The 20233-nt window shown below is 39.4% G+C and overlaps 1 protein-coding gene across 1 annotated transcript in view; it reads right to left on the bottom strand.

Annotated features, from left to right (window-relative positions):
- Positions 1–20233, bottom strand: part of spartin — a 107259-nt gene that overhangs the window by 59524 nt on the left and 27502 nt on the right. Inside the window, exon 3 of the mRNA XM_090384452.1 lies at positions 10933–11130. Within this exon, the coding sequence (XP_090240578.1) occupies positions 10933–11130 (198 nt within the window). The remainder of the gene's footprint in view (positions 1–10932; positions 11131–20233) is intronic.

Raw genomic sequence — 20233 nt, 5'->3', positions numbered from 1 at the left:
TAGAGACAAATTTGAGGACTCTTCAGGATTCAAGTATTTAATGATCTGCTAATGGCTGATGTACTACTGATTCAGGCCTCAGAGGAAAATGACCAGGTGCAGACTGCTCTTGTTCCAATGGACAAGTTGGAGAACAACTACTGTCAGGAATCAGGTAACATTTTTTATGATGAGAATAGGTGGACTAGAACCAATTATGTCTGCCAGTTAGTATTACTAGTGGCAAATGATGTAAGAAAGCAAGCTCATACAACATCGGCCAAAAAAAAATTAAATTCTCACATTACCCATCCATCCCTTCCAATAGTTTGTCTAGTTCTTCCTTGAATTTATTCAAACTATCCACACTTCTAACAACAGAGGAAAGGTTGTTCCAATAATCATCAACTTTTGCTAGCAGGGACAGGGAGGTGATTATCCCATTATATAAGGCAATGGTCAGGCTACACCTAGGTACTGTGTACAGGTCTGGAGGCCTCATTTTAGGAAGGATGTAGAGTTGCTAGAACGAGTACAAAGAAGGACAAGCTTGGTGAGGGGAACAAAGGGGTGCTCTTACCAAGAAAGGCTTAAGTTCCGCAAATTGCAGTGCCTGGTGAGTAGGCACCTGCGAGGTGATCTGACTGAGGTATATAAGGCCTTGAATTGGTTGAGCAAGCTGAAGGCTGATGGGATTCTTCCTCTTGCTCAGACTAAGAACCTGAGGGGGCACAGTTTCAAATTGAGGAAGAAATTTGCCTTTAGCCAGCAGGTAGTTGATTGGTGGAACAGGCTTCCATCTTTTGTTGTGGAAGCTAATAGCGTAAATAAATTTAAGGCTGAGCTGGACAGGAATTTGGAACGAATGGAGGGGTGAAACGGGAGGGTTTTTTGGCTGATGCTGCATAACTCGCTTTCTTGCATCATATTATTAGCCATAGAGTGCAAGGAAGCCTGAGGCTTATGCTGCACCAGCCAAAAAAAAAAAAAAAAAATTTTGAATTACCCCGAGAGAGAGAGAGAGAGAGAGAGAGAGAGAGAGAGAGAGAGAGAGAGAGAGAGAGAGAGAGAGAGAGAGAGAGAGAGGAATCACCAAGAAAAAGAAGAATGATGATATCCAGCTCAGGACCCTGGGTGTGCCAAGCCCATACTCACTAGATGTGAGCCCCTGGGGTATATGCCTCTACTAATGTTAATGCTTGTTGGCTGAAGACAAGCTTCCACACATCTATTCTGCAACCATCATTCAGTTTGAATTTATGCTCCATCGTGTGTAACCTGAGCGAGGAGAAGAATCCCATTAGCACTGAGCTTGCTCAATCCTATCAAACGTTACTAACAGGTTGTCAATTTTTAAAGGGAGGAAGGGGTAAAGGCAGAATTATTATTAGTTTAAGAACTGACAATATTAATTGCACACAAACTAACAGTTTTTTGGGCAAATATAGAATACTGCTGAAAAAATTCTGCAAATTGCATCAGAATGTGTCTGAATTCTGCTCAGGCATAATAAGAGGGACTATATGCTGAAAGCCCTGTGGATTAACCAAAGGTTTAGGGCCTTTCAAAACTTTTGGGAAGAAATTTTATTAGCATAATCTGCACTATCAAAATGGAATGCAACTGAACAAAGGCAATGAAAGGGTCTTTGCCAATATCATGGGGAGGCTTTAAACCAGTTGTGAGTCATAACCATGTTCACAGCAAATACAGTTGCACAGAAAATGCTTTTTTGCTTTTTTTTTTTTTTTTTAATTCTGTTTGAAGTACACTAATGCTTGATCTTTTACTTATTAAAAATTTAATACTCCTTAAATGATTTTTTTTAATGAAAAAAAATAGAGAATTTAAAAATGTTTTATGTGCAATTTTCAATGAAACAATTTTTATTAATTCTGTGAAAAATGAATGACACATTAATCATAAAATATAAACTACCATTTTCCAGTTCAGAAAACCATTAAGCATGTGAAACTTCAAACTTAATCTGCATGCACATTAACATTTTGTTGAATAAATAAAAGAATACAAGAAAAATAAAAATAATCTAAACTAGAAACCAATCAACATCAATAAACACATTTTGTACAATAATTAAACAAAACAAAGGTTATCTAATTTTTCTAACAGATGCACTGACTAACAGTTAAGAAATAAACCTGTTTACGTTATGTTGGACAAAACTACACCCAACTGTTTTCAGGTACAGGAAGGGAGTGGAAGTTATGCTCTTGATTAAGAAGCACTGAGTCAAAGGCAGTTGATGTGGGTGGCCAGTGCAACACAGTCAATTTGGTGAAGCAGAAGACAACAAATAGTTGCATTAACAGTTGTGCTAGACTTGACAGTCCTTTATACATGTAATTTAAAATAAAAAATAACTGTTAGACATGGTCTTTAAGGTTCAGTGCTGACAGTACTGAAGTTTAATTTTTTTTTTTATATGATATTGATGAAAGGATACAGGAGAGTGGTGTCAAAATTTGGAGGTGATATCAAGATTGAGAAAATGGTTAGTGACCACTACCAAGCAGCACTTTTGGTCCTTGAGGTTGTCACAGACATTCTCTCAGATTTGCCAGACAAGCTGTTCTTGCTACCTGGGAGTCTAAAACGCTGATGGAACTGATATTCGGGTGACACTCAAGTCAAAGTGGACCCAATTTCGGCGAAGTCCGGACGGTCTATGACAGCCAAATCCTCTGCTTGCACCTTCACGATGGTGGGACTGTTAGTAATCCTGGGTATAACCTTCATGCACAAGTACATGGTGGGTGACCACCCAGGTGTGAACCAACGTAAGCAGGGGTCGAGGTGTGGCGCCCACACCACATGGAGGAACGCCACCCCTCTATGTTACCAGGCAGTACTAGGTGGTAGATGACTCTCATCAACCGGTGAAATACCACCACTTTGCTTATTGGAGGCTTGAAGTGGTGGAACCCATGTTTAGTCTCTAGAGTTAAGTTCCGGCCAACCCTTCCCTATCTCTTCCATCATACAGTATGATTGATGATTTTTGAGGTTATGATGAATGTCGTGGCGAGATCCAATATTCCTTACATTTCGAGGGTACAGCTCCAAAACGGTGTTCGCAGGCCGGCCGCTAGTTAGTACACCGGACTGAACCTATTGGTAACTCTCTAGGAGGCTTCCGGATCAGCTAGTGTATAATCTTGCTACCTCTACTCTGCCAGATAGTGACTGGAGGGAGTCCGAGTAGTGTGTATGCGGGGAGCATTGTCGAGGCCACGTTATGTCAAGGATCTGGGTATATTCTTACCACATGTACGCAATATCCAAAAATTTCATTACTTCATACAGCATGTCCCACCCACTTTTTCTTACTATTGAATACACCACGAATTGTCAAAATAATACAGCACGCTTATCTGTGAAAAGATCTAAACCTCCCAAGGACTTCCTAATTCATTTCACAAATATACGTGGTCTCAATTCTAATCTCAACGATGTCCATTTCCACTTGCAGTCTTCCAAACCCCATGTACTTTTTCTGACTGAATCTCAGTTATCAGTTGATTCAACTACTGCTCATCTCAGATGTCCAAATTATTTGCTGTATGATTCCTTTCGCCTCAAAGGTGGTACTTGTGCATATGTCCGTTCTGATATTCCCTGTCAGAGACTTGGCAATTTGGAATCTCCTCTCTTTGATCTTCTCTGGCTTAAAATCTCTCTACCTCATTGTGTAAAATTCACTGTGTAAATGAATTTTACACAATGAGGTAGAAAATCTCTCTACCTCATTGTGTAAAATTCATCTGTACCGTTCTCCCAACTCCACTAATCACTTGGAGCTCTTTGACTTCCTTTCTTTGCAACTTGACTTTCTCCAGTCCAACTTTCCTAACAGTGAGGTAATTTTCCTTGGTGATTTTAACGTTCACAACTCCAGCTGGCTTCCGTTTTCTAGTCACACCGACCCAGCAGGTCGAGATGCTGAGGCTTTTGCAATTACTAATGACCTAGCACAGATTGTTCATTTACCTACAAGAATACCGGAAAATCCTAATCATACAGCCAATACGCTTGATCTTTTTCTCACAGACAACCCTTCTAAGTACAAGGTTGAAGTGAGAGGTCCTTTAGGCACTTCAGATCACAACTTGGTGATTGTCTCTTCTCCAATGGAACCTTTATCTCATGGCTATTCCCAACCTCGTATTGTTTGGCATTACAAGAATGCAAAATTCTTGTAATGACCAGCGAGACTTCTTTTCTTCTTTTCCTTGGTCTGATTACTGTTTCAAAACTTCTGATGTCAATATTTGCTCAGATCGTGTCAGTGAAATTATTCTTGCAGGAATGGAATCCTTTATCCCACACTCCACTTTAAAATCTCGTCCTTTATCTAAACCTTGGTTTTCCAATAAATGTGCTAAGGCTGTCCAAGAGAAGAACGTTGCATATCGTAATTGGCTTGTTTCTAATTCTTCAGTTTCATTTTCTGCCTACACCAAAGCTCGCAACAATTGTAAAGCAGTTATTAATCAGTCCAAACTAGAGTTTGAACAGGCTAAGAGTAGAAAACTTGCTTCTTGCCCTAATGGTAGCCGAGCATTCTGGTCTCTTGCGAAAGCTATTGGCCGCAACTTTTGCCCATCTCTGCTCCCACCTCTGTCCAAAAACCAGATGGTTCTGTTGTCACTTCAGCCAAGGATAAAGCTGACCTGCTAGCATCCCATTTTTCTTCCAGCTCATGTATTAATGATCTTGGTAAAACACCTCCCACCATTCCTAACACGCTCCATTCAATGCCTTCTGTGGTCTTCCGTCAAAAGGATATCAGAAGGATTTTGATGAATCTTGATGCTAAGAAAGCTCCAGGTCCTGATGGTATTTCTCCACTTGTTCTCAAAACCTGTGCTCCTGAATTTACTCCTATTCTTTGCCGCCTTTTTTCACTTTCTTATTCCAAAGGTGTTTTTCCTTCTGCTTGGAAATTTGCTCATGTCCAGCCAGTTCCTAAAAAGGGTGACAAATCCCTCCCATCCAATTATCGTCCCATTGCAATTACTTCTACTCTTTCTAAAGTAATGGAGAAATCAATTAACCGCCAACTCTTAAACTACCTAGAAACCTTCCGTCTGATCAACGATCGCCAGTATGGATTCCGTCAGTGTCGATCCACTGGTGATATTCTGGCTTATGTTACCCATTTATGGACTAATTCAATGGAAAGGTTCGGTGAAACACAAGTAGTTGCTCTTGACATCTCAAAGGCTTTTGTTCGTGTTTGGCATAAAGGTCTTCTAAACAAGCTTCCATCTTATGGTTTGCCAACTGTTTTTAGTAATTGGTTATCCAGTTTTCTCTCTGATCGCTCACTGAGGGTGGTGGTAGATGGCTCTCTGTCTTTAACTTCTCCACTAATGCCGGTGTCCCCCAAGGTTCAGTTCTTTCCCCCACTCTTTTCCTCTTGTATATCAATGACCTCCTTCCATTGACTGGAAATCCTATCCATAGTTTTGACGATGATAGCACATTGCATTCAACTTTCCATTTTGAGAAACCTTGTCCTGCTCAATCAGCTTCAACTTCTCGAAAATCTGCTACCAATTCCTTAAATGCCGATCTTCAGGTAATTCTCCAGTGGGGCAAAGACAACTTAGTTGATTTCAACCCTTCTAAAACTCAATCTTGTCTTATATCTCGCAAAAAGGATTCTTCTGCTCCTATGCTTATCTTTAGTGACACTCCGATTTCTAGGCAAAATGATATATCTCTTTTGGGGATTACCCTGACTTCTAATCTCTCTTGGCACAAGCACATTACAAATATTGCTTCCTCTGCATCTAAAAAACTTGGTTTTCTCTTTCGCTCTCGGCGTTAGTTTTCTCCCAAACAGCTGCTCACTCTGTATAAATCGCAAATCCGCCCTGCCATGGAATATTGTTCCCACATCTGGGGTGGTGCCCCCAAAACCTCTCTCAGGCTTCTTGATTCCATTCAGAAGAGGGCAGTTCGGTTAATTAATGATTCATCTCTAACAGAGTCTCTCCACTCGCTTTCTCATAAACGCACTGTTTCTGCTGCATGCCTCTTCTACAGATACTTCCATGGGCACTGTTCTTCTGAATTGGCTTCTATAATTCCCGCTCTCTCTTTCAAAACAGTCCGAACACGTGCCGCCACCAGCCAACATCCATTTACTGTCCAACTTCAAACCCACAGAACCAACTTTTCATCTTCCTCATTTATTCATTCAACTGCCGTTTTCTGGAACAACCTTCCTTCATACGTATTTCCTGAAAATTACAATCTTTTGAAGTTCAAGTCCAATATCAACAAATATCTTCTTTCGTCTTCTCAACCTCCAACCCAAGCACGGTTCTAAGTACTATAGGTTATAATACGTCTCGTGTTTGGGGTTCTCATAAAAAAAAAAAAAGCACTCCTTCAAAATGAATTGGATAGGCTTCAGAGATAATCAAAGTAGCCCTTAAGTTTCAATGCTGCAAAATTTCACATTTGGGAACTCCAAAATAAGTTATACACTAAGAGAAGAGGAGAAATATTTGTGAGTTATAATCCAGGTAGACATGAAGTTCTCCACAGTGCTGACAGGCAGCAAGGAAAGCCCATGTTGTCCTGTCGACAATTTATCAAACATTTGTTTACAGTGGAGACAGAGAGAGGCGAGGGTCACAATGACGAGACTGCACTATCCTACTATGATCAACAAAAAAGAGTGTCCATATGAGGAACTTTGAATATATGGGCTACAGAGCTTGGTAACTAAGCACCTTAGAGGGAATAGTAAAATGAGTGCCGACGGTTATGATACTAGAACCTGGGAAACATAAATAAAAATTACTGGGAAAGAGGTTTAGGCTGATTTCAGAAAGTTTTCTTTTAGCCAGAAAGTTGCTAATTACTGGAATAAATTATTTCTGTGAGTGATTGAGACTGACAGCCTGGAAAAATTCACAAGGTCAGCTAGCCTGGTACCTACATGAAGAGACAAGATAAAGATAGTTATTTTATTATTATACATGTTATTTGTTTATTTTTTTACTTATTTTTTTTTGACTCGTGCAGTAAAAGCCTAGGGCTTCCGTGTGCCATATGGCTAATACTAAAATCGCTCTTCCCTACAAAAAAAAAAAAGTTTATATTTTCTACTTTTGAACAAAAGCCGAGAATTAGGGTTGAATTTGAAAGTGTCTGCAATTCTGCCCAGACACGATAGAAGGGAGTATATGATAAGAGCCTTGTCGATCAATTCGGCCCTGGAAAGATTGTGCAAGGCTCAAAGGATAGAATTTTTTTCAGCCTGGTCTGTATTTATTAACAGGAGAGACTGCTTCTACAGGTATGGGATACACTTAAATAGAAAGAGTGCAAGAATATTTGCTGATGCTATCGAGGCAGTGTTAGGTGGGTCGAAAAACTGATAGCTTGGGGGGGGGGGATACAAGGACTAATAGTTTAACAGTAGCCATAGGCAGAGGTGAAGGTGATTCTTGCACAACTTCTATTAAAATAAGTAGCGACCTGGAGCGAGGAGTGTTGGGGGTTTCACGGACGAATGGCAGTCATCCTGAAATAGGTGGGTATATGGGACGTGTTAGGGAGAATAGGAATAGGAGCATGTAAGCTTGCATGTATACCAATGCTAGACGTATAGTAAATAAATTTGATGAATTTGAAGCGTTGGTCAAGACATCAAAGTGTTGGTCAAGACATCAAAGGCAGATATTGTTGAGATAGCAGAGACGTGGTGTCACACAGATATAAGGAATGCAGAACTGGAATTTGGGGAGTACAATGTGTACAGAAAGGATAGACAGGATAGAAAGGGAGGAGGTGTTATGCTATTAATTAAGAAAAACATAAAATCAAAAGAAGTGCACCCGTTGATATAGATGAACAGTGCACTGTTGAGTCAGTTTGGTGTGACATAAGCACTGCGAAAGCAAAAATAAGAGTAGGAGTGTGTTATAGGCCTAATGACTCGAATGAGTACAATGAACAATTGTACAGAGAAATAGAGTGGGCTAGTAAATCGGAATGTCTTATAATGGGGAATTTTAACTTCCCAGATATTGACTGGAACTTGTGGGTTGGTCACTCACACACTAGTCAGACTTTTGTGGATTTATTGGATGATTGTTTTCAGCAGCATGTTTGAGAGGCAACCAGAGAGAGTAATACTCTTGATCTGGTTATCAGCAGTGATCATTCGTGTATTAAGAATTTTCAGATAAAGGAACCACTAGGTGGCAGTGATCACAGTGTACTGATGTGGAATTTATTTAAAGATGTAATTACCATCAGGGGTAAAGGAAAGAGTTTTTGCTTCCATAAAGATGAGTACAGTGGTCTCAGAAAGTTTTTAAATTCTGTACAGTGGGATCAACTGACAATGTTACCAATAGAAAATTCTAAGTGGGAAGCATTCAAGGAATTAATCGTGGATGCTACTAAAAGTTTCATACCTATTAAGAAATATTGTTCAAGGTTTAGGCCTAAATGGTTATCTAATGAACTAATGAGACTCTTAACAGGGAAGGAAAATGCATGGGATGCATATAAATTATCAAGCTACTCAGAAGCCTATGGCAGATACAAGTTAGTCTGTAATCAGGTCACAAAGGAGGTTAGTCAGGCAAAGGCAGATTACGACAAATCCTTGGCAAAAGATGCTAAGAAAAACAGCAAGGATTTCTTTACTTATATAAACTCAAAAAGGAAGGGGATGAATCTGATTGGTCCACTTGACATCGATGGTTCGACTGTTGATGATCCTGCTCAGATAGCAAACAAACTGAATGAGTATTTTGCATCTACATTCACACATGAGGAATTATTAAGGTTTGAAAATGGCAGAAGGTTATCAAATTGTAGCAGGATACTTAATGATTTTGTAATAACTGAGAGCAAAGTGGAGGAGAAATTGTTGAAGTTAAACATAAGAAAAGCACCTGGGGTGGATGAGATCTATCCAGTTATATTAAGAGGCGGCAAAGCAACTAAGCAAACCTTAGCCATAATTATGAGAGCATCCTTGGACTCAGGGGAGGTCCCCACGGACTGGAGATGTGCAAATGTATCTGCAAATTCACAAAAGGGGATCAAAGGGTGACACGAGTAATTACAGACCAGTTAGTTTAACTTCTGTTCCGGGTAAAATAATGGAGTCACTGGTTAAAGATGCATTGCAGGATTGTCTAGACAAGACTGCAGCAATAATTCAGACACAGCATGGGTTTGTTAAGGGAAAGTCTTGTCTCACAAATCTGATAGGATATTATGATGTGGTTACAAAGGAACTGGATGCAAAAAATAATTTTGATATCATACATTTGGATTTCAGGAAAGCTTTTGACACTGTTGCACATGAAAGACTATTGTACAAATTGGAGCAGAATGATATTAAGGGTAAGTTGCTACAATGGATAAATGGATGGTTAAGTGGGAGAAGACAGAGGGTGGTAATCAATGGGTGCTGCTCTTTGTGGACTAATGTTATTAGTGGAGTCCCACAGAGTTCGGTGTTGAGTCCACTGTTGTTTTGTATATTTATCAATGATATTGTTTGATATTATTTATCAATGATCTGATAAATTGATAAATTTATCAGATGATACAAAGGTTGGCAAGGTTGTTAATGACAGTAATGGCAGTGTGCTACTGCAACAGGATCTAGATAATTTGGGCAGATGGGCTAAGAAGTGGCAACTGAAGTTTAACCTTGACAAATGCAAAGTACTGCATATGGGTAGAAGTAACCCCAGAGAAATGTACCAACTGTGTGGTACTACACTTAAGGTGGTAGAAAATGAAAAAGACCTGGGAGTAATTGTGCAGGCAGATATGAAGTTTTTTGAGCAATGCAGACAGGCTGCCAGGGCAGGTCATGTCGTTTTGTCAATGATATATAGGAATTTTGCTAGCAGGCAAAAGGAGGTGATTATCCCTCCGTATAAGGCAATGGTCAGGTCACGCCTTGGGTACTGCGTACAGGTCTGGAGGCCTCATTTTAGGAAGGATGTAGATTTACTTGAGCATGTACAGAGAAGGGCAACAAGATTGGTGAGCGGAATGAAGGGATCCTCTTACCAAGAGAGGCTTAAGTTCTGCAAATTGCAGTGGCTGGAGACTAGGCACCTGCACGGTGATCTGATTGAGGTGTATAAGGCCTTGAATGGGTTGAGCACGCTGAATTCTGATGGGATCCTTCCACTTGTTCAGATTACAAACCACATTCTAAGGGGGCATAAATTCAAATTAAGAAAAGACAGGTGTAGAATAGATGTGCAGAAATTTGCCTTTAGCCAGCGGGGTGGTTAATTGCTGGAACAAACTTCCATCTGTCGTTGTGGAAGTTGATAGGTTGAATAAATTTAAGGAGGAACTGGACAGGCACTTGGAGGGAATGGTGTGATTTTTTTTTTTTTTTTTTTTTTGGCTGATGCCTCATAAGCTCATAACACTTGCTTTCTTGCATCACATGCCACTACTACTACTACTTATACAGAAAAGAAAGAAATATTTTCAGAAAATGCTTATTAAAAATTTATACAACCAAAAAGTTGCTATAAATTAAGTATTGCAGGCATCTGTGGCGAGTCCAAGAAAAGTGCTGGGTCTTTTATGAGTAGTTTTATTTTTTGTTACAAGTATTCATTAAAAAATTTTCAATCAAATTATCTATCCAAATATACCTTGTTTAAATACTGTTATTCTAAGCCACAAAGGCTGCTTTATCCTTGCCCTAACCCTTCAAATACCCGCCTCAAAACACAAATTTAATTATCCATTGTCCATACTTGTATTTGTTAGCACATTCTAATGCTCAATTTAGAATAATAACAGTATTTTAAATTGCCATTTTCAATTTCACAATTTAAAATTTATTATTACATGTGTATCAGTTATGAATATAAATATTACAATGAAATACGAACTGCACAAAATATAGATTACCTGATACAATGACACTTGCAACAGTTTCAGAATTAAGTGAATTTCTTTCAATATATGGTGGTGATGTTGGTATTAGTGATGAAGCTTCTGTACATGGTTGTACTTCTTTGATTAAAGTCAGTTCAACTAGAAGTTTCTCAAATTCCTCTAATACAGACTGTGTTATATGTGCTGGCAAAATCACTCCAATTGCTGATTCTTAATTAAAAGAAGAAACCCAAATTATATAACATATAAAAAGGAATATTAAAAATAAGTGAAAATATATGCTAAAAAAAAAAAAAAAAAAACTCAAAATATTTATTTATATGTTCTGTTGCAAAAAATGCCTCAACAATGATTTGAATATCATTAATTTGTGTATTACTTACATACACACACATACCAATTTTATAAAAATAAAAAAAGAACTTTTGACATAATAATAAAGAAAAATACCAAAATATGATTGTGATAAAGCCTACTTAAAACATTTCAATGTAATAAGAACTTTTTTTTTAGTCCTGATATGTCATTCATTCTTGAAAAGAAATTTCAAGGATCATCAATAGGAAGATAGAAGCATCAATTAGCCAATTAATAAATTTTATAGAGCATCATCTGCAATTGCAAACTACTCCAGTATTAGTATTAATCCACAATTTGCACCCCTGTTCATAAGTTGCGTGGTACCTGACAGGTACCACGAGACTGGTGTGTGTGTGTGTTTTAATTCTGTTCTGAGTACACCAACTCAATCTTTTACTAATGCAGAAGCTGCTCAAAACTTTGCTATACCATGATCATCTAAATAACTGAATTGTGCAATTCAAAAATTTCACACAATAACAACATTTTATAAATAATTTAAAAAAAAAAAAAAAAAAAAGAGTATTTAATTTTTGTAGCAGATACCAATGGTCAAGATACAGTTATGTTACACTGAAACTGAAAGTGGCACGATGAAATGAAAGGCAAAATAGTCACAAAAACAGTCATGCTAGACCTGTCAGATGCATTCACATTTAATTTGAAGGTAAGCAATAATTGTTTACTTCCAAAGCTTTTCAAATAAAACTACCTTTTTTAGGAAGGTACTGAAAGTTTCAGTTATTAACCTTTAAAATTAATGCACACATCATTTTGGAAACTATGTAAGGAAGCAAAGTTATTCTGCAGTCAAAAAATAACTGAATCAATCATAAACTATCCATTTCTAAAAGTAACAATCCAATTCTGCTTTTAAACCTTGTCAGACTTTCTCAACTACCTTGGGAGGCAACTTATTCCAATGTTCAAAAACATGCTGCCCAAAGGTGACTTCACGAGATCGAATCATCTACTGCTTCCCAAAATTTTATATCTGTATCCTCTAGTTCTTTTGCCTGCTAATGTGAAAATACTTCCCTTGTTCATATTACTTATTCCTTTAAGAGCTCTAAACACCTCTTCAGATCACCCCTAAGGTTTCTAGCTTCTAGGCTCTGCAGGATATAGCTTCTAAGACATTCCTTGTAGGGACGATCCTTAACACTCCCAAACAATCTAGCCATCCTCCTTTGGACCCTCTCAAGAATTTCTAAGTGCTTTTTTAGAGGAAGCCTCCAAACCTGATGAAGTGTCGCAAACAAGTTAGCATTAGTAGCAAGTGATATAAGCTTATGCAGTATCAGCAAAAAAAAAAAAAAGCCTTATTGTCTGTTCCCTCTAATAATTTGTCTAATCAGCCCTTCCTTAAATTTATTAAAACTACCCACTTCCAGAACACTGGATGGAAATTTGTTCCAACACTATCCTGTAGCCATCTTTTCAATTTAAGTTTATGCATGTCATCCGAGAAAGAGTAAGGATGTCACCAGTATTTAGTTTACGCAATCCACTTATATCCTTAACCATGTCCAGTTCGGTTTCCTTGCAGGTGCCTAGTTTACAAGCATGCAATTTGCAGAACTCAAGTCTTTCATGGTAAGAGTACCCTTTTGCATTCTTAACTAATAGTGTTACTCTTCTCTGCACCCATTCCAACAACTCCACATCCTTAAAAACAGGCTTCCAGACGTATGCGGTACTCAAGATGTAGTCTAACCATGGCCTTGTACAACTGGGATCATCACTTCCTTGTCCTTGCTCCAAATTTTTGCATATTATTGAGGGAACCCCAAGCAAGGCTTATATAATTAGATAAACTTGTCCTTGCTGACATAGTTGTGGTATATCATTGACAGAACTCAATAACCTATTCTAGCAGCCTCTCTATACTGCTCAGAACTTCAATGCCGGGCTGTTCAATTATCCCTAGTTCTCTTTCATTCTTCACCATCTTGAGTGTAATACCACCTAATTGATATGTTATTCTAGGATTACTTCTTACTATTATATATGCAGCACTTGGCACTTACCAATGCTAAATCTCAATTGCCTCTTACCACCCAACCATCCTTTATCAGTATGCTCCCAATGCTACACTGCTTCAATTTGCTCAGCAGCCTTTCATTATATTATTATTAGCCATATGATACAAGGAAGCCTGAGGCTTATGCTATACCAGACAAAAAAAAAAAAAAAAAAAACACTTTCTGCATGACACACACACACACACACACACACACACACACACACACACACACACACACACACACACACACACACACACACACACACACACACACACACACACAGAGTTGTTGTTCTTGTTTGTTATTTGGTTTTTAGGAGCATTAGCAACTAAGGCATATTGCTCCAGGGATATGCAGTGGTCATTCCCTGACCTTTCCGCATCCTCCGTATTTGGTGGACATGGGCTCGAACCCCGATCTAATCAAGAAGCGTGTGCTACGCACTGCTGCGCCTGCCCACCTGGCTACGGAGGCGCCCACACACACAGAGAGAGAGAGAGAGAGAGAGAGAGAGAGAGAGAGAGAGAGAGAGAGAGAATCATCAAGAAAGATGATATCCAGCTCAGGACCCTGGGTGTGCCAAGCCCATACTCACCAGATATGAGCCCCTGGGGATAAATCTTTTTTGCTTTTTTATAACATTTGCCACTACTAATAGTAAATATTGTTGGAAACATTTCTTTCTTGCTTCATTAAGCAAATGTACACTAACCAAATGTTAAATTCCTAGATAAACTTGTGTAACTTGCCGAGATATGTTCCTCGAAGATTTATGAATAATTTTATTATTATTATTATTTTTAAATGATGAGATATGAATTAGTATACATACCTCTTAAAGTACACTGAAAGGACAGAATTTGTGGGATACCTGGTTCCTGGGCAACGCAACACTGTCATCTCTCTTGCTAGTGGATGAATCCACCACTTGGCAGATATATAGGAACACTGCATCACTGCATTCATGTAGATGATAATTCGATGTCAGTATGGATAAACATCGTGAGTTAACCGACTTTGAAAGAAGGATGATAGTGGGTGCCTGATGCATGGGTCACTCTATCGTGGAGGTGGTGCAGAAATTGCACTATCCCCGTTCAACAGTATCAAGAGTGTATTGGGAATACGCCACTTCCAGAATAACATCTCACCGTGGACAGCGCTGTGGGTGGAGAAAGGTGGCGGATGAATGTGGCTGCCAACGTCTGTCTCGTATTGTTTCAGCCAACCGGAGCGACAGTGGCACAAATCACTGCTGACTTCAATGAGGGAGCTGCCAGAAACGTCTCCACCAAGACCATCAAGGTGATCATTAGCTGCAATAGGTTATGGGAGCCACCAACCCACCAGAGTTCCATTGCTAACACCACAACACAGGCTCTACACCTCAACTGGGTGAAAGAACATCAGCAGTGGACCTTGGATGACTGGAGACTGGTCTCCTGGTTTGAGCGGACTGGAGGATGTGTATCTGGTGGAAACCACACAAAGCTTTGCACCTGTCATGTTAACAAGGAACTGTTCAGACAAATGAACGGTCCGTAATGATCTGGGGCATGCTCAACTGGCACAGAGATGCACCTAGACGTATCTCTGAACAGTCCAGGTTATGTGTCCATCCTTGCAGACCAACTACATCTCTTCATAGTCATTGTTTACCCATAGTGCAATGGACTCTTCCAGCAGGACAATGCGCCTACCCACAGAGCGACTAGAGCATGGTTCGAACAGCATTCTGCAGATTTTACCATTTTGGCCTCCTTGTTCACCGGACATTAACCTTGTAGAGCATCTTTGGGATGCTGTGGAAAGGTCCGTTAGAGCTTTGGATCCTCCACCCAGGAATGCGATGGAATTATGGACAGTGGTGCAGCAAGCATGGGTGGAAATACCTGCAGAGCTCTTTCGTGAACTAGTGGACTCAATGCCTTGCCATGTGACTGCCCTTATCTGGGGCAGTCACATGGGCGAAAAGTGGGCCTACCCATTACTAGGTAGGTATCCCATGATTTCTGTTGTCCACCCAGTAGTCCTATCTCAAAAATTCATCCAGAGGAAGTTGATGAATTGTCTGCTTTTTGTCATAGAGTCTTATAACAAATGTAACATTACAAAAGGCCTCTGTTAACATTAATACCTATTTCAACATTGGGATTGAAATCCTCTGTGACTTCTATTGTCACTCTTTCTCCTCCCCTTCATGATTTCATTGGAGATTTCAGCATCACTATCATCACTATCATCTCTCTCCTTCAATATGTGCTAGCAACTCATTCACATTTTTAGAATCCACTTCTAGGTTAAGGTGTTTTGCCATGTGAGATTTCTTTTGTGACATTTTCTTGCATAGTTTGGAAATCTTCATAGTTATGGACCTGTGTTATAGAAATCTTCATTGTTATGGACCTGTGTTATAGAAATCTTCATTGTTATGGACCCACTGTGGCCTAATTTTTCTTCATCATCCCTTTATAGTGGATTGCTTGATATCTTTCCAGCTTGCAGCAATGTTTTTCACTGCCATAAGGATGTTATACCCTCTTCCAAAACTGTATAAGAGTTGTTGCTTCCTTCCCATCGCTAGCAGCAATAGTCTGAGTTAGTTTCTTCTTAAATAATACTGCTTAAAAGTGAAAATGAGTCCTTGATCCATACAGTTTTCTTTTTTGCCTCACCAGTTTCTCACCAGGAAAGCTTTTCATATTGTTGCACATAGAATGCTGCTGTGCAAATTGGAGCAGTGTGGCATTAGAGAGTTGCTACTGTGAATGGAGGGGGAGTGGTTGAGTCAAAGAGGACAGAGAGAGAGAGAGAGAGAGAGAGAGAGTGGTAATCATTGGACACTCCTCTTTGTGGACTGGTATTATAGTGGAGTACCCCCAGGGGTTCGGTGTTGGGCCAACTGTTTTCTGTATTTATCAGTGATGTTGATGAGGGTATAATGGGCTTGATGTCTGGGTTTGCAGGTGATGCAGGGGTTGGTGGTGACAGTGTGCAGCTGCAGCAGGATCTGGGGGGGGGGACATGGCTGTGAGGTAGCTGCACCTGTCAATGTTCAGCTGAAGTTGAACATTGACAGGTGCAGGTTGCTATGTGTGGGTGGCAGTGGCCCCAGGTGGCATGCCGGCTGTGTTGTACTGCATTCGGGGTGGTGGAGAGTGAATGGGACCTGGGCGTGGTTGTGCGTCAGATGCGAGGTTTTCGGAGTAGTGCTGACGAGCTGCCATGACCACACATAGGGTCTTAGTGATGTGCAGGAGCTTTGCTAGTGGGGATAGGGAGGTGATTATCCCTTTGTGTGGGGCGATGTGCGGGCCTCATTTGGGAGGAAGTGGAGCTGCTGGAGCAGGTGCAGAGGGAGGCGGGGGTGCCCTTGCCGGGAGGGGCTTGGGTTCTGCAAATTGCAGTGTCTGGAGACTGGGCACTCATAAGGCGACTTGACTGAGGTGTTTAAGGCTTTGAATGGTTTGAGGAGGCTCGATGCTGATGGGATTCTTCCCCTTGCTCAGAATTGTACAGTTGAGGGGATATAGATTCGAACTGAGGAGGGACAGTTGCTGAGTGGGTGTGCGGAAATTTGCCTTTGGCCAGCGAGTGGTTGATTGCTGGAACAAACTTCCATTTGTTGTGGAAGTTGATAGCTTAAATAAATTCAGTGAAGAACTGGACAAACTTTTGGAGTGAATGGATAGGTAAATGGGAAGTTTTTTTTTTTTTTGGCTGATGCTTGTATAAGCTTGCTTTCTTGCATCATACGCCACTACTAATGCTAATTTTCAGTTTTGGTAATATCATCAGTTAGTCCCTCCAAAAGGAATTTTAAAACCGTCTAAGACCAATGTAGTCGCATTTATGAAAGAAATATCCCTTCCTCTTGACAATTGTATCTTTTAAGTATATCCCACATTTATTTACTATACTCTTAGCATTAGTGTATAATGAAAGTAAATGTGCACCTACTTGTGTTTTTAGTGCTCTTACATAGCCCATGTAAATGCCAGTCCCATGTGGGTCCCTCATCAGACTTTGTAATCCCCCCTTCCTGTTATTCATGCTACTTTCAATACAGTAGGCCCTTGATTTAATGGGCTTTAGATTTAACGGACAAAAAATTTCTGTCCTAAAGGAAAATTTTAGAACCTATTTATATCTGATAGTGTTGCACATGAGACAGATGTGCTGAAAATTCCTTCTAATGAAATAAAGGCTGTTTTATTGCTAGATAATACACCTGCTCACTCTAATGCTGAGAGGTTAATTAGCAGGGATGGGAGAATTGTGTTTTTCTGCCTCCTAACACTACTTCACTGATACAGCCGATGGATCAGGGTGTAATCGTTGCTTATAAGAAGTTGTATAAGAAGAAGTTTTTGGAAGAGGTGATGGTTGTTTTGGAAGAAACAGAAGATGCAGAAGAACATACAAGAGGCACCAGGACACTGCAAAATTTACATGCATACAACATCAGATCTGCTATCTTCAGCTTAGCAGCTGCAGGGAAAGATATGAAGATTACTACCTTGGCCAATGCTTGGAAGAAGTTGTTGTATGACGTAGAACCTGAAATGGACTTTGAAAACAATGTATAACGTTGAAGCGTCTAAATTTCAGGACACTCTTCTGAGGGCCAGCAACAAAAATGCAGCTGATAATGTGGAACAGTTGCTCAAAAATGATGAAGGTAATCCGGGCTATCAAATATTTTCTGAGGGAGAGATTGCAGAAAATGTTCTTCATGGAGAAGAGGACAATGATGATGACAACGATGAAGAATCAGTTGCACCTCATCCTAAATTGTCTGTTACAAGGCAACATATGGATGACAGACATATAATGTATGGCATCATACATTATATTGAATCATCATCAGCCCCTGATGTGCTTCCTTATTATAACATTTTAGAGAATTTCAATCTACAGTAATAAGGGAGCAGCATCAAGGGGTAAGGCAACTGAAACTTGATAATTTCTTCAAGACCACTTCATCAACTGGACATTTCCCAGAACCCTCTACCAGCAAGGAATTAACACCTCTCACTCCATATGACAGTTGTTTCTGACTCTGAAAATTGTGATTCTTTCAATTAAGTTAATATTGAATATGTATCTTTTTTAACATTTTTTGTATGTTTTTTATTCAGTGGAGTTTGTAAGAATTTAAGTATTTTTTCCCCTCTAAAATGTATTTAAATAAAGAAACTAATGTTCATATTGAAAACAACTTTGTGTGAGCTTTAAGGGGAAAAAAAAAAAATAACAAGTGGTGGAAACACTCCATTAGTTTCACTGTATAGTTTTGGATGTGTTTAATTAAAATAAAGTTTGGTTCCTGTCATAAATTTATTTTTATATTTTTAACAGATGTTTTAGTATAAATTACTCAATGTACCTTATAATAATACTTTATTCATACTTATACATTATAATAACATTTTAATACATCCTGTACATTGTAAGTTCGTTATTAATATATGTTTTTAAAACACATTCGATTTAGTGGAATTTCGGCAATAGCAGACACCCCTTCCCCCAATTAGTGTATTAAATCGAGGACCTACTGTACTTTCATGCTTTCGGCACTATCTGCTGCTACATTCTCTAATATACATGGAGGGCATGGAACTGGCAAGTTACCTACATGTAGGACTGGTCTAAGGGCAGATCGAATATTAGGATACACAATTGTATCACTACATTAACTAAGCAAAATGTAACTGTCACACAGTGGTTTGTAGGCTTCCGCCAAATTGTGGGAATTGCAAATGGCAAAGCGTTCACCATTTTCCCACAATCTCAATCTCAGGGTATATAAATGATCCTGCTACCCTGCCAGAACTGTGATGCAAGCTACATCAGCAAAGCCATTCACTGTTTGGAAGATCATCTGAGGGACCACATCACCATCACTAGAGCCAACTTTGCCCACTCGGCATTAGCCGTGCACTGTTGGCAGGAAGGACATGAAATCACACCTGGCACTAAAATCATTGGCTTTTCATGTAATTTTAAGATCCACCGTTGGTTAGAATCAGCACCACTGAAACTACACTCAACAGAGACCACGGCAACCACATACACCCCATCTTTGAGCCTCTCATATTACGTGAGGTTGGCCGTCGCCAGTCACCTACCTCAAACCCCTTCTTGCCATTCCCTTGTCACCGTTCTGCACACACCACCCCCCTCCTCTGTGACCTTGTGTGCTTACACACTCTAAGGTCACTCACACACACAAAACCACTGCCGTCCAGTGCTTAGTCAGTTTGATAAAGGCTACATAAAGTAGCCAACAGCTACTACTTATGTGTTCTATGTTTGTGCTAAATTAAATATGTTAGATCTTGAATGTTTATGCCTGTGTCAGTTTACCTGCTTTATTTAACTGTGTGTACTATCTCACTTTATTTAAAAGTTCTTTTGTCTTGGCCTGTGCATGCAAGAAATTACATGTGTTCAACCCCCTGCCCTCATAGGGTTTTTCAGCATTCTTCTTTGTTGGCGTAAAGGATAACTTTGAATGCTTTTATTATGCTTAATAGTATTAACATTAGTAGAGACATATGATGCAAGAAAGCAAGCTTATACAGCATCAGCCAAAAAAAAAAAAAAAAAAAAAAAAACACTTCCCATTTCACCCATTCAATTTGCTCCAAAAGTTTATCCAGTTTTTCCTTGAATTTATTTAAGCTATCAACTTCAACAGATGGAAGTTTGTTCCAGCAATCAACTACCCACTGGCTAAAGGCAAAATACTCTCTTATTCAATTTGTTTGGCCTTGGGGCACTCTTGGAATGCTTCTATTGTATGGCATTATACTTTATACGCTCTTATCCTTATCTTACATACTGTTCTAGTTATATATATATATATTGTATAAATAAAAACATTCCAAACAAAACCTATGTTGGAAAAGAATTATCTTAAT

Source organism: Mastigoproctus giganteus, chromosome 11 (assembly GCF_048544385.1).
Source record: "Mastigoproctus giganteus isolate SK-2022 chromosome 11, ASM4854438v1, whole genome shotgun sequence".
Classification (NCBI taxonomy): domain Eukaryota; kingdom Metazoa; phylum Arthropoda; class Arachnida; order Uropygi; family Thelyphonidae; genus Mastigoproctus; species Mastigoproctus giganteus.
This window is presented reverse-complemented; position numbering and strand designations above follow the sequence as displayed.